The 14,833-nt window shown below is 38.9% G+C and overlaps 1 protein-coding gene across 1 annotated transcript in view; it reads left to right on the top strand.

Annotated features, from left to right (window-relative positions):
- Window positions 1-14,833, top strand: part of LOC150077393 (DNA damage-regulated autophagy modulator protein 1-like) — a 115,950-nt gene that overhangs the window by 83,917 nt on the left and 17,200 nt on the right. Inside the window, exons 4-5 of the mRNA XM_090386880.1 lie at window positions 562-731; window positions 8,408-8,570. Coding sequence (XP_090243006.1) covers window positions 562-731; window positions 8,408-8,570 — 333 coding nt within the window. The remainder of the gene's footprint in view (window positions 1-561; window positions 732-8,407; window positions 8,571-14,833) is intronic.

Genomic DNA, 14,833 nt, shown 5'->3' with positions numbered 1-14,833 from the left:
ATCTACTTTTAAATGAAAGAATTAACTTGCAGTATTTAAACATTTAAGAAAAGAATACATCTCGATACCAGGAAGCAGAACCACATTAGGATCATGACAAATCTTATGTACGGTTATTCAAATTGAATAAATATTTCAATGACTATTACCGATCTGTATTTCTTAATTTGCTATTCTGAGCTTGTTCTGTTATAGATTTTTCTCTAATAATTATTGATTTAGAAATCTCCAATGTAGTACCAAGTATAGACTCCATTTGCTATTGATGTAGAGCGTTTCTAAAAATTTAAAGTGAAGTTAATATGAAGGATTCTGGCCGATTTGTTCTTGCAAAAGTTGCTTTCCTGTCGCCTTTACGTAGTTAAATGAATAAATGCATTTTTAAAATGGCATAATTTCTTTCTAATACATCACACACAATAAATAAAAGTACACAATAAAATAATCCAAGTATCAACACCACAAAGCAAAATGTGGTAAAATCTCTATAAAAATCAGTGTAATTAAGCGAAGCATGTCTACAGGTAATGTAATAATCTCTATAAACTTCTTTCTTCCTAGCTATCGTTGTGTTTTTTATTCGCTATGCTCACGCAGAACAAGGAAACCAGAATAAGTGTAAAGTCGTGAGTAGGTTGAACAAGGTATCCCTTGGACTAGGAGGACTGGGTACTTTCGGTCTTATAGCTACCGCTAGTTATCCTATGGGATTCATTAATGATGAAAAGTGGGTAAGTATACACGCTTTTTGCTCTGCACATCTATTCAATTATAGAAATAATCACGATCTTGTCGTAATTTACTTTCACAGAGTTCACCGCACTATATTACGTAAAAATGCAATATATAATCTCATTTTTGGGTATGGTGTATATTTCGAAATTGTTAGAGTGTAGAAATTTAGTATACTAAGTGTGTTAAGTATAATGTATTAGTAACGACCGCATGGTGCCTATGGCTTATGCTGCACCAGCCAAAAAAAAAAAAAAAACCCGAACAAAACAATGATAAAAACAAAAAATAAATAAATAAATAAATAATAATAATTAATAAATAAAAAAATAAACTAAATAATAATTAATAAATAAAAAATAAAATAAAATAAAAAATAAATAAAAAGGAAATTAAACCTATCATCCTATGCGCTTCACTTACCCGAAAGTACTATCCAGATGACCTTTGAATCTCCCCAAACTGTCGACCTCTACCACCCATGAAGGCAACTTATTCTAGTAATTTATAACTCTCTAGCTAAAATAAAACTTCAGGCAGTCCAATCTAAAATTTCCCCCCCGTAACTTGAATTTATGTCCCCTAGTTCCAGCATCATTTATAATCTTCAAAATTTTGTCCTCCTTCATTTTACTGATGCCTCTCAGAGCCTTAAACACCTCAATCAAATCTCCTCTAAGGTGTCTAGTTTCCAAACTCTGCAACCCACATATTCGAAGTCTTTCTTCATAAGGACGTCCTTTTGCCGATCTCACCAGGCGAGTTACCCTTCTTTGCACCCTTTCAAGAAGCTCGATGTCTTTCTTTAGGTGCGGTCTCCATACTTGAACACAGTATTCCAAGTGTGGTCTAACATAAGCCTTATATAATGGGATTATCACGTCCCTATCTCTACTTGCAAAAGTTCGATAGATCATCGATAGGACACCATGGGCCTTCCTTGCAACCTGTTTACAATGCTCAGAGAATTTCATCTCTGACCGTATCGTAACACCCAAGTCCCTTTCCTCCAGTACTGGGTTTAGTTGAACTCCACCAAGTGAATAAGTTTTTTTGGGATTACTGTTTCCCAGGTGTAATACCTTACACTTTGTTGGATTAAAGCACAGCTGCCATTTTTCTGACCATTCCTGAAGTCTATCTAGGTCTCTCTAAAGAAGCTCACCTTGACAGTGATCATTAACTACTCTACCAATTTTAACATAATCTGCAAATTTAGACATCACGCCCTCTATCCCTTCATCAATGTCGTTTATGAAAATTAAAAACAACAGTGGTCCTAATACTGATCCTTGGGGAACCCCACTTCTTACATCAACCCAACTGAGGAATAGCCATTTATCACAACCCTCTTCCTCCTGCCCTGAAGCCATCCTACTATCCATCTAAGGATTTTCCCAGTGATTCCAACCTGTTCCAGCTTATAAAGCAACCGCTCATGTGGGACTGAGTCAAAAGCTTTGCTGAAATCTAAATAAACAATGTCGAAATTATTCTCTAAATCCAGCTCGTGAGTGACCCTTTCGAAATAGCGAACCACATTTGTTAAACATGATTTTCCCTTTACCAAACCATGCTGAGTATCCTTGAGAATTTCAATTCGATCCAAATGATCCTGAATTCCACCCTTGATCATTGCCTCCATGATTTTCCCTACTACTGAAGTCAGACTGACCGGTCGATAATTTCCAACTTCACTTTTAGAGCCACCCTTATGTATGCGAAATACATTTGCACTTTTCCAATCCAAGGGAATCTCCCCAGAGTCTAGTGATGCTCGCATAATTAGCCTCAATGGTTCAATGCACTCGCTTGCCGCCTCTCTTAAGATTATAGGGTATATTCCATCAACTCCAGGAGCCTTACTTGGTCTGTAGGCTCGAAAGTTTTCATTAAATAATCTTGCGAAATTTCAATATCATTAATTACATAATTTTTAACTTCGCTCCCACAATTTCCCATTGCCACGAAAGGCTTTTCATTTGTAAATATCGATGCAAAATAACTGTTGAGTTCATCTGCAACGGCAGCTGGTGTATTTATTACTATCCCCTTTCCCTTACGTAAAGGTCCGATCTGGTTTGTCCTGCTCTTCTTGGCATTTATATATGTGAAGAATTCTTTATCCCCCCCTCTTTGCTATTGATTTCTCATAAACTGCCTTTGCCTGTCTCCTACAATATCTATGGAACTTCAGCTATCGCTCTTCTACACCTACGGAAATACCTTGAGATTGAATAATGCTACCCGATTATCACTGGTTGGCATCAATTTTCTTCCTGAAATAATTTCGACAGATTCTTCTAAGAAATATGTTCAAAAACGCAGATATGCTTAAAAGGTTCTCACTCAGTTTTCAAATACCGCAGGCCAATATTTTTAGTTTTTCTGGGAAACCAAGCATAAAGTAGAGTATCCTCACATATCTTCTGTTCTAAGGCCGTTTCCTCACGATGATATAAATGCCATAAGTTTCAGGTGCCAAAGCCATCAGAAACTTATGGACTTCACTCTGATTCAGGATCGGAAAGGAGTATCCAGAAGATGCAGTTCTAACCGAGAACTAGTACAGATCCAGACTAACTCTTGATACTGCAAAGCTGCATCTAATTACTCATGCAGAATTGAACGATTCGGTCAGATATTTGACCTTTCCAAAACCAAGGATCATGGTTTCAGCAGTGGGATCTCCTTTAAAAGGGTGTCAAGGTGTCTTTTTATAGGAAGAGGCAATCTAAAATAATGACCGATTACTTGATGGATGGTGTTTCGGTTTATTGTAACAAAGGGTTGAATCTGGAGCACGTCCCCGAGCAATCGAGGCTTCTCATTTATTCACTCCATCAAGGAAATAGGTATCCTCTATATCGTTGGCTCATGCAGCTCACATGAAAGAAACGTGCGTGAACCTACAGGTTCTTTTGACAAAAAAATGTACTGTCAAGAAGAACAAATGGAATATCTGTGCAGACCTAAAACTCGTAGCTTTGCTGACCGGATTGCAAGGTGAATGCACTAAATACTGCTGCTTTTTATGCGAGTGGGGCAACCGAGCGAAGGATTGCCACTAAGAGAAAAACAAAATGACCAGACGTTCAGAAACTACACCAGGCCAGAAAAATGTGGCATATCCTCTTTTGTGAATAAGTCAAAAATACATTTACCTATATTGCACATATGCTAGATTTGATAAAAAATATTTGTGAATGGGCAAAAAAGGAGAAGGATTTTCCTGTTTGAGGCAAATGTTTCCTCGAATTAGTGAGGCCAAGAAAAAAAAACCGGAGGTGGGATTTTTGTGAATCCTCAAATCAAACTGTTATTCCAAGATGAGGAATTCACTAAAAATTAAATTCTATAAAAATAAGAGCCTGGAAGCTTTCGAAAACGTCGTAACCTTTTAGGCAATGAGAAATCACAAAATTACAATGAAATTATGGTCTAATTTTAGCGTACGGCAAGTTGGGATGCAACATATATTAAAGCTTCGTTTCCTACATTCCCATTTAGACCTTTCCTGAAAATTAGGAACAAGGTGAAAAGTTCCATCAAGGTATTTCTCAAATGGAAAAAAATATACCAGGTTAAATGGAGTCAAAATACGTTGGCAAGACTACTGTTGGAATCTCGTACGGGAGACACCAATGGACGATTATAAAAGGCAGGAAACGACAAAAATCAGTGTTTTGTTATCGGATAAACATTTCTGTAAATAGAATAAGGTTAAAATATAATGAAAGAGGCCTACCTGCTCTGGATTCATACTACGAAAATTTTATTTTTAATTCTCAGAGCAAACTAAACTAAAATTACAATTAATTAGCTTTCGGCTGAGTGGACAACCTTCTTCAGATAGAAACATACTTTGAATGGCAATTGGAATAGAGATGTGCACTGACAGGATGGTGCGTGAGGCGCGTGGCTAATTGTTTGAAGTTGATGTTTGTGGCTGTGACATATGGTGGTGACGTGCCCAGCGTTTGTCTATGGACAGAATTACTGCTTCTGTGATGGGGTTAACTTGACAACCACTGTTCCTATTCAAAGAGGTATCCGAGCATTTTATGTTTAACAATTCCAACCAGGTGCGCCTTAGGTAATTGTGGGACCTGTCCACGACCACGACATCGCGGTGTGGGTCAATGTCGTGGTGGGTTGTCCAGACATACTTGGCGATAGCTGAGCGTTCTACATCTGCCAAACGGATCGTCATTTTATGCTCTGAGAGACGTTTCTCGAGTCGACGTCCAGTCTCTCCAAAGTAGCAGCTAGTGCAGTCACGGCAAGAGATGCGATAGACCAAACCGCTCTGTAGAAGGGTGTTTTTAAGTTGGAAATGAGAGAACGCAGTTTCTTGCCTGGGAGTTGGATGCACTTTATCCCATGTGATTTTAGGATTGTACCGATCTGTTGTGACAGGTTGGGGTAGTATGGGATAAATGCCCTCGTGGATGACTCTTCTGTTGGTGTTGCTGTTGGTCGTCACGTTGTCGCGTGCCTGTAGATCACACCTGTCAATGATGTCGATGGGATAGCCACACCTCGTAAGGTCTACTTTGACTCTGGTGATCTCTTTGCGTCTTTCATCTGCAGAGCTGGAGTGTGTGTCCAGGCGCGAGTTAGCAAGGTTCGGGCAGTGGAGAGGAGGTGGCCCCGCGCGTGTGCTGACCGAAAGTTGGTAAATTGGCCAGCACACATAGGTTTGCGATAAACTGTTGTCTTCAAGCATGTGTCTTCGCGCCGGACGAGGGTATCTAAGTATGGAATAGTGTTGTTCGACTCCAGCTCAATCGTGAATTTTATGAAGGGCGATAGTGAGTTGAGGTGGGTTAGGAGTCGCTGACCTGAGTCTCTAGGGATAACTACGAACACATCGTCTACATAGCGACACCAAAAGGCGATGTGATCTGGTGCGTGTGTAAACGCACGTCCCTCTAACTCCCCCATCACGACGTTTGCTGTGACCGAACTGACAGGGGAACCCATGGCTGTGCCATGTACCTGCTGGTAGATTGAGTCATTAAACATGATTGCACCCCCTGTTAAGCACAGTCTGAGGGCGGCGGAAATGTCATCAGGCGTCAGTCTAGTTCTGTCGCTAAGGGTTTCATCATTGTCTAACAGTTGTTTTGCACAAGAGATGGCAAGTTCCACTGGGATGGAGGTAAAGAGTGATATTACATCGAACGATGCCATGACTTGATCTTGTGAGATGGATATAGTGTGGATCCTTTCTATGAACTCAATACTGTTGCAGACTGTGTAGGGGTCTTGCCAACTAGAGGAGAAAGAAGCCTCGAGACAACTCGTAAGTCGGTGATCCACAGCAGGATACAATTGGTCTTAGTGGTGTCTTCTTTGTGTACCTTCGGCAGGCCGTAAAACCGTGGGATCTGACACCCGGAGGCACGGAGGTGATTACCGGTTGACTGCGTTATTTTCTCCTGTTTGAGCCAACTGTTGATGAGGATATTCACCTCTGACTCCCATCGTTCCAATACTCTGTTGGGGTTAACGGTTAAGGGTTTGTAGACGGAAGTGTCTCGTAAAAGCAGTAAGGCTTTCGCCATGTAATCAGCGTGGTTCATTACAACCGTACGACGGCCTTTGTCCGCCGGTAGAATGACGATGGACGAATCCTGTTTCAGTGCCTTGAGGGTAGAAATCTGCATACGGCTGAGGTTTGAAGAGACGGGGCGAGCATGGTGTAGAACTGCTGCAGTTGACTACATCTGCTGGGAGGCGTGATAAACATGTTTCCACACCCAAGGCGATGTCGGTGATCGGTGGGTACTTTGGAAGAACGGCAAATGTCATGCCAAGGGTCAATAAGTCTATTTGCTCTGCAGATAACTGCTTGCTGCTCAGGTTCAATACGAAATCCGTGCAAGTTGTGGAAGGGGCATTATGCTGGCGACGAAATTGACGGGATTCATTAATTAAAATATTGAACTTGCGTTTCTGTCGGGCACAATAACGATCTGATTCTCTGACGGCCTGGTAACATAAAGTATTGATTACATTGGTGTAAATAGGATCGGGAATCAGAGCCTTAAGTTCGGCTAGTAGGGCTGCTTTGCTCGCTGAAGCACGTTGCATGTCATGGTGGAGGCAGCCGATTCATATGCGCAGAGTCTTGAAGCCGAAGTTCCGACAGGCACGTTCCATACACTCATTAGAAAACGGTTGTTTGTACCGAAACCCTTTCGGTATAATCTTATTAGCTTTGCATCTATGTGCAAACCTCAGGTGTTGTCTGCCATGGGCTATGAAGATGAAGTCTTTCTGTAGTCTCACAACCATATCGTATGTTGGTTGGCCAAGAATAGTCCGAATATAATGAAAGAGGCCTACGTGCTCTGGATTCATACTACGAAAATTTTATTTTTATTTCTCAGAGCAAACTAAACTAAAATTACAATTAGCTATCCCATCGACATCCTTGACAGGTGTGATCTACAGGCACGCGACAACGTGACGACCAACAGCAACACCAACAATGACGAGTCATCCACGAGGGCATTTATCCCATACTACCCCAACCTGTCACAACAGATCGGTAGAATCCTAAAATCACATGGGATAAAGTGCATCCAACTCCCAGGCAAGAAACTGCGTTCTCTCATTTCCAACTTAAAAACACCCTTCTACAGAGCGGTTTGGTCTATCGCATCTCTTGCCGTGACTGCACTAGCTGCTACTTTGGAGAGACTGGACGTCGACTCGAGAAACGTCTCTCAGAGCATAAAAGGGTGATCCGTTTTCCAGATGTAGAACACTCAGCTATCGCCGAGCATGTCTGGACAACCCACCACGACATTGACCCACACCGCGATGTCGTGGACAGGTCCCACCATTACCTAAGGCGCACCTGGTTGGAATCGTTAAACATAATGCTCGGATACCTCTTTGAACAGGAACAGTGGTTGTCAAGTTAACCCCATCACAGAAGCAGTAATCTGTCCATAGACAAACGCTGGGCACGTCACCACCATACGTTACAGCCACAAACATCAACCTCAAACAATTAGCCACGCGCCTCACGCAGCATCCTGGCCGTGCACATCTCTATTCCAACTGCCATTCAAAGTATGTTTCTATCTGAAGAAGGCTGTCCACTCAGCCGAAAGCTAATTAATTGTAATTTTAGTTTAGTTTGCTCTGAGAAATAAAATTCGTAGAATAAGGTTAATATGTCCATTGTTCAATTTTTAGTACTATATGTAACATTTTCTTAAAATATATGAATTTTTTTTTACTATAACTTAGTATTTGACTTTAATCCCTTCTCTCGTAAAATCTGCGAGTGCTAACAGCAATATGGTTGCTATATTTGAAGTCAGAAACCTACAAGAATCGCCCTGAATTTTAACAGGGAGTGAAAAAAATTTTTTTTTTTCCCCCGACCAGTGAATTATTTGTGAGTTGCCTATATATTTAAGTATATTAATGCTATTTTACTAATTTTATTTTTGTTAATTGTGTTCGAATTCTGAACTGAATTGCAAATTAACTGACTAAGGATGAATTAATGATAAAAAATGAATTCGTAGATCATTTTTCATTATTGCGTATGTTGTTATCTTCATTATAATAATTACAAGTGTATGTTGCGTCATTTTTATATGTTAAATATTTTTCCTTGTGTTTCTGACAATAGCTCTTTTGTTTTCAGTACATGACGCAACTCATTCCTCACGCACTTGGTTCCCTAGCGATACTATTGGGCATGGGACTGTACATGATTGTCACTATTGTAATTACGTACATGCAGGAAAAGAGCATCACTAAATGGAATCTTATTCGAGGAATATTTGCCCTTATTTATCATGTAATTGGTATCCTTTTATTTTGAATTTCCAATTACTCATGGTATTTACCACTTTTTTTACTAAAACTGGATAATCAAGGACGTCCACCTTAAAACAGTATGCAGGACGCACTTGTTAAGTTTCATCATAGGACGATAAGAAAAGCAAATAACAGACTGGTTATGGAAAATAACAGATAAATTACTTTTTTTAACGATAAAGTAAAGAAGTTAACTTTACAAAAGTATAGAAAGATGTACAAAATTTATGTTACCACCATGCTTTGTTTTAAACTCCTTGTCGAAAAGATAAAAAATTAGCGGGTTTATAAAATTATACACTTCAAAAAGGTACCAGTGAACTCTAATGCATCAGTGTTTTTCTTTTTTTCTCTCCTGTAGGCCGCTAGTTAGAACCTGAGGCAACAGTGTTTGTGAAAAGGCGAGATTTAGTTGTGTCAAAGATTATCTTTATGTAATGAATATGTAAACTTGCTGTGAGATAATAGGGAATCTTGGCAGTGTATTTGGTTTATATCTATTGATTCTATCTACTCTGAACTTGTGGATTATAGAGAAGATGTGTGAAGTTCTGAGCTTTAGGCACATAATTATTACTATTGATTCTAACGCTATATCGCCAAAACAATGATTTTATATAACATGAAATTGTTCTGAGACAGCCATGTTGAGGAGTACGAGGGACAATATGTTCTTGCAATATTTGTCGATTTTAAGGGAGCGTTCAACATCCTCGGTGGAAGGGCACCTTGAGACTTCGGTTGTCCTCATGTTCAGAATCTTTACTGTTTTTTTTTTTTTTGGAATTGCTTTTAAGAATAGGGAGGTTGTTATAAGAACAGAGCATACGGCGATGAGAAGTGTAGTTCGAGTTTGTCCACAAGGCTCGGTGATTGGCACCTTTGCATGGTCAATAGTGCTAGATGAATTTTTGAATAGGCACTTGGAAGATACTAGCATGATATCTTATGCGGATGGCAATTTTATATCTGAAATAGAATTTAAAGCTAAAGTAGTCTTAGCAAGCCTAATGTAATGTAATGGAATAAATGTTAAAAACTGCAGATATCTATGTCAAAGAATGTCCAAATGCTACTAAAAGGCAGACTAAGTATGAACAGAAACCCAGTAGTGAAAGTTAAGTCTCACTAAAATATGTAAGAATGACAAAATACGTGACTGTGTATTTGTAAGCAAGACTATTTTTTACTGAGTACGTTAAGAGTCCGAAGAACAAAATATGGATGATGCTTCAAACTCCGAAGAGTTGTTAGAGTACACCGGAGAATTAAAGGAAGAGCAGTAATTTACTATACGATTTTCCGTTTATTCTCAGTCACCTATGCCTCCGGGGTAGGGTACGTAGAGTTTTTAATACGGTGATGAAGTGTTTGGTACAAGCTGGGCACTTTTCTTCTAAGCACTACCGAACAGTGCATGTCGAACAGTCTCGACTGAAGCTCTACAGGTCATTTCTGGGAGATTTCCTATTGATTATTCGGTTTTTTCTTCCCGGTTAATGTTCTTTACAAGGAATAACATTCGTGTGACTCTCTCACGTATAACTTCTTGCCCTGTGAATGGTGAAACGTACGAGAGTGCGGATTTTAAATAAGAAAATAAAAGGGATTTTAAATTGTACTAAGTTCATTATGGCAAGAGAGATGGTCGAATGCTGAACAAGGCAGACAAACGTTTACGTTTTTACCTAGAATTGATATTATTAACTCTAAGATGAAGATGCCTTGGTGGCAATTTGGGCTACACTGGACATGGTTTAGCTTCTAGGCAATTTGAATTAGGCTTGGCACCTAATCGGTTATATTCTTGTAAACAAATAGACTTCAGAGCATAATTTAATGTTACCTTGTATAAATTATGTTGATCTTAGATTTCAGCTAGAAAGCGTATTTGGAACGTTGGATTGTGACTTTCTTTGGCTAGTGTTTGCCGAACACAACAATGTTTACTTATTTTAATATATTTATTGTCAAATGCTTAAAAAGGAGGTCTCTGTTACGCAGATAGATCTTCCGCCTTCTAGTGGCTGGGACGGTAACCCAGAAGATTGGGATGGGCGAGATGAATACTCATGTTTTATTCCTCTGAGTTGAGCTAAGTTATGCTGCCTCTTTAGATTAAGTTAAACTTGATATATATATATTTTAATATTTTACTATATATTTTTAAATTTTTAAAGTCTTCCGTTCTAATTAAGTCATATATAAATTGAGTAAAAACTACGATTTGGAAGGCGGCTTTATCGTGTTTCTTTAAATGAATGCAAGACGCTAGTCTGCGATGTATGGAAGCAAGGTTTTGTGCTCCTACAAAGCTTATTAATAAAAAACGTTTTAGGAATTGTTTCTCAGAAAGAAATTATGTTTCAGATAAAATGTGTTGGTGAGTGATAGACTAAGATATTTTGAGCTTACGGGTGGTTTATTTTCAGATTGTAAATGTTTTTTACACTAATCTTTTTCAAGTGCTTCAAGCTTTCATATACTATTATGATCATAGAAAATTTCACGGTTGGTAAATTTTTAAGGACTACGATCAGTTACTGGAACTTCTAAATAGAAGATTGTGCTTCTCGATAGTTTTTTTCTGTAGAAGTTTCTAGGTTATCCATTCGTAGTTAATTTTTGTTGAGTTATTGATTTTTGTAAAATTAAGGACACGATAATTCTACTAAATCAACCGTTTTGACTTCTTCATGAGGGAAGAGCTAGAGCAATGCCACCAATTTGTTCAGTGATGACTAGCAAAACGGCGTAAAATGCATAATATTGTTTATAAATTCCATTATCTACAATAGATAGCAATTGAAGGGTTATTTGGATCTAGGAGGAAGGAAATATCAAGATATACAAGATGAAGTTCATTATTTAGTATATACCAGAACAGAAAGCTTTAAGTAGAGACAATCTAAGGTGAATTTGATCAAGGAGTTGTGGACTTTTGGGTAGTCCAATGGAATTAATTGTTATATCGTGGCAATTCATATAACATGGACAGAAAAAAGAAATTGGTGATAAAAGAAAGGCCTGGTCCGGGGAAACGTACCTGTACTGCTCAGGCGTTCTAAGGGATCGAAGACGACCAACGACGATCGACTTCCAGGGACAATGCCTAATGTTATGACATTGGAACGAATTGTTAATAAGCGGGGGCATCTGAATTTAAGTGGGTATAGGACAGTGAGAGCAATACATCTAAATTTCATGTTCCTATTGTTTCTTTACCTGTAGCAGGTGTCACTTCGGTTATGGAAAAAATGATTGATGGCAGCATAATTTCTCGCGATTTTTTCAAATCTAATCAATAGACAGGAAGCTGAAGCAGCGGAGTATCGAAGAATGAGGGCTTAATGAACCCCCCCCCCCCAAAAAAAAAAAACGCATTCAGATTCTTGAATAATTCTTTTATAGAAAATATGAATAATGGCAGCTTTTTTTTTTTTTTTTTTCCTTTTCAGCTGCTTCTGGAAAACCAACCAATACAGAGAAGGCTCTTCGGGGAGGTATCAGCGACCTTCGATCGTTTGTTGAATATGGCAGTGAAGTATTTAAGAAATGCGACTAATCAGATGAATCGCGCAAACTGCATTCAGGTTCTACAGATTCCAAAATAAGCAGTGCATAATCAGGTTCGAAACTGAGTGCGGATGGTCAGAGTGAATCTAATTATTAGCAATCCAGCGCTGTTCTTCAACAAAAATTTAATGTCGTCGTAGCTGCTGGGGAAATTACAACAATGAAGTCTGCTGAATATTCCAACTTAAATGATAGCGATAAGACTGAAAACTTAATTAAACAGCGTCCATGATAAGGATGAAAATTTAACGTTGGACGCCAAGACTATTAAAACTAAGCTGGCCAATAGTATTTGTTTGGATCCGATAAAAATATTGTATTCATTGCGATCCCTGTATATTGATCACAGATTCTTATTGGAGGAGAAGAGCGTGAGTATCTTGGTTTATCGGAAGTTCCTTCATAACATTCTAAAGATATAAACGATGTACTTCTTAAATAAGTTTGAACGAGGTTATAACACTTATGGGCTCAGTAAGTGGAAATTATTAATGGACTTGTGTTCCACTTAGGAAGAAAGAACAAGGTGATGAAAGAATATGCTGAATATGATGAAAGAATATGCAACCACTGATGAAAGAATCTGCTACCATACTTTGTGACAAACATTTTGAGAACAGACACTTGTGCACTCTAATGTGAAGCACAGACTACTGACTAGTATGAGAGTTCCAATTGTGGAAGGTAAGACGCCATTGACCAAGGGTAATTGTTCAACAGTGGCAGCTCCTTCAATCATGCCAGCAGCTTCAGGATTGATGGAGTCTGGGGACACTTATCTCTCGCTTGGAGCGATTCTAGTTGAATCAATGAAGAAAGGAAGGAAAGACATCTCGAGTGCCACCTACTTCTGTAGATGATGTAGGTATGCATTTTCAAGGGGATAAGTCATATCTACTCATGAAATTGTTCAGTGATGTGTTACATCCAAATAATGATTTCGAAAGTCATCAGAAAGAAAGCTCCACGTAAATCAAAAACTGTTCTTCAGTCTTTGAACGTAAAGAACATGTAAATCCCATAATGTCGTCCGATCTAAGAGGGTAGTGAAAATTGAAAATAGTACAAAATCTGAGTGATGTTCAAATTAAGAAAATTTTTGTGGAGGAAGCTTAGTCGTCGCTGAGCACATTAAAAGTTTGTAGGATAAAATTATGCGGGGACAATCAAGTGATAAGAGGTAGTTAAGATTAGAGGTGTTGACCTATTGGAATCGAGTAGTTAATGGAAGAGTTTGGGACTTTCGCTAAATAGATCTTTGAAACCGCTACCCCGTATTGTTTTTGACGTTGATCACGATTTAGCAGAACGAAATTCACAAGGAATTATATGGGCAGAATTGAATGGAATGTGGGCTAACAGAGGAGGAGGAGGAGTTTGCTAAGGAATTCAGTGTTTGTTTTGCAAGGGTTGGCAGACAATCAGAGAAACTGGATATTAAATTTAAGCTTCATGATCAAGGACCTACTTGAGTGCTTTACGAAGATGTTAGTTGTCAAAGTTATCTTTAAGAGATACTATTTGACTACCGTGAGCTACAATTATCTCCATTATGGGCATACGGCTGGACGCTGTTATGAGAAAGAAATAGTTTGTTCTTACTGTGCAAAGAGAGGACATGCCTACAGTGAGTGTTTATATAAAGTTATGAAACCGACTTGTGCCAACCGTGTAATGATGGGATAGAGTAGAATCCGTCGATGCATTCTGTTCGCAGTAGCCGTGCCTGTAATTTCAGCCTGCGCTTCAATTGAGTAAAATTAGAACAGAAACTGATCAGTATTCTGCAATATATTCCATCACTGCGTAAAGAGGGGCATTCTTACCAAGCCTAACAATGGCCAGAGTTTATTGTGAGCTGATCGGCGAATTCGTGTGCCACTCGTCTCCGCACTGTATTTGTTGGTGGCACAGCCTCGTAAAGGGCCCTGTAGAAAACAACGTGAAGAACGGAGTTTTCTGCTGTGCTCCATAAGAAGTGCACCGTTTCTTTTGTATCTCATTGTGATGCAATGCCATAACTGCAACTAGCAATTTTCTTGCATCTCCTTATGATGCAGTGATTCCCATCTAGTATATTTTGTCCTGATGCAACCATCATGGTGAGCATTCCACAGTGATGTGGACTGGTTCGCTCATTTTTTATCATTTAGCTACACAACTCGTAATGCAGTGGTTCAAGCTGAACTGTTCTTTCGTTTTCTATGACACCAACTACTGATTCCAAAGCATCCCCTTGACTTCGCAACTGGTAAATTTGTCATGAATGTACATATCAGAAAAAATACTTTTTCTTTTTGGGAATTATCAGTCCTAGGAATTAGCAGATCCCTGGTCCGACTCCACGTGCCAGGAATTTTAACCAACTTGTTGCAGTACGCATTATATTATATGTACAGTTACATAAATTATTTGTTCGGTATTTTATATAGGTGGCCGGGTTGCTAGGAAAGCTGGCTGGGATCGACAAGTTTAATAAACAGAAAAGTAAAAAAAATTAAAATGCAACTCATACATGTTAAAAGTGATGGATAACTTTTACAAACTAGGAGAATATAAAAATTACCAGTTTTCACAGATTTGCAAGCTCTGGCCAGCACTCGCAAGGAGAGGTGTCGCGAACGGCGGCGGCAGAAGCAGCAAACAAACAAACAAAAAAAAAGGAGTTTCTAAG

This window comes from Mastigoproctus giganteus, chromosome 12 (genome assembly GCF_048544385.1).
Source record: "Mastigoproctus giganteus isolate SK-2022 chromosome 12, ASM4854438v1, whole genome shotgun sequence".
In the NCBI taxonomy this organism is placed as follows: domain Eukaryota; kingdom Metazoa; phylum Arthropoda; class Arachnida; order Uropygi; family Thelyphonidae; genus Mastigoproctus; species Mastigoproctus giganteus.
Note: the sequence above shows the minus strand (reverse complement) of the source record. Positions and strands in the feature narration are given on the sequence as shown.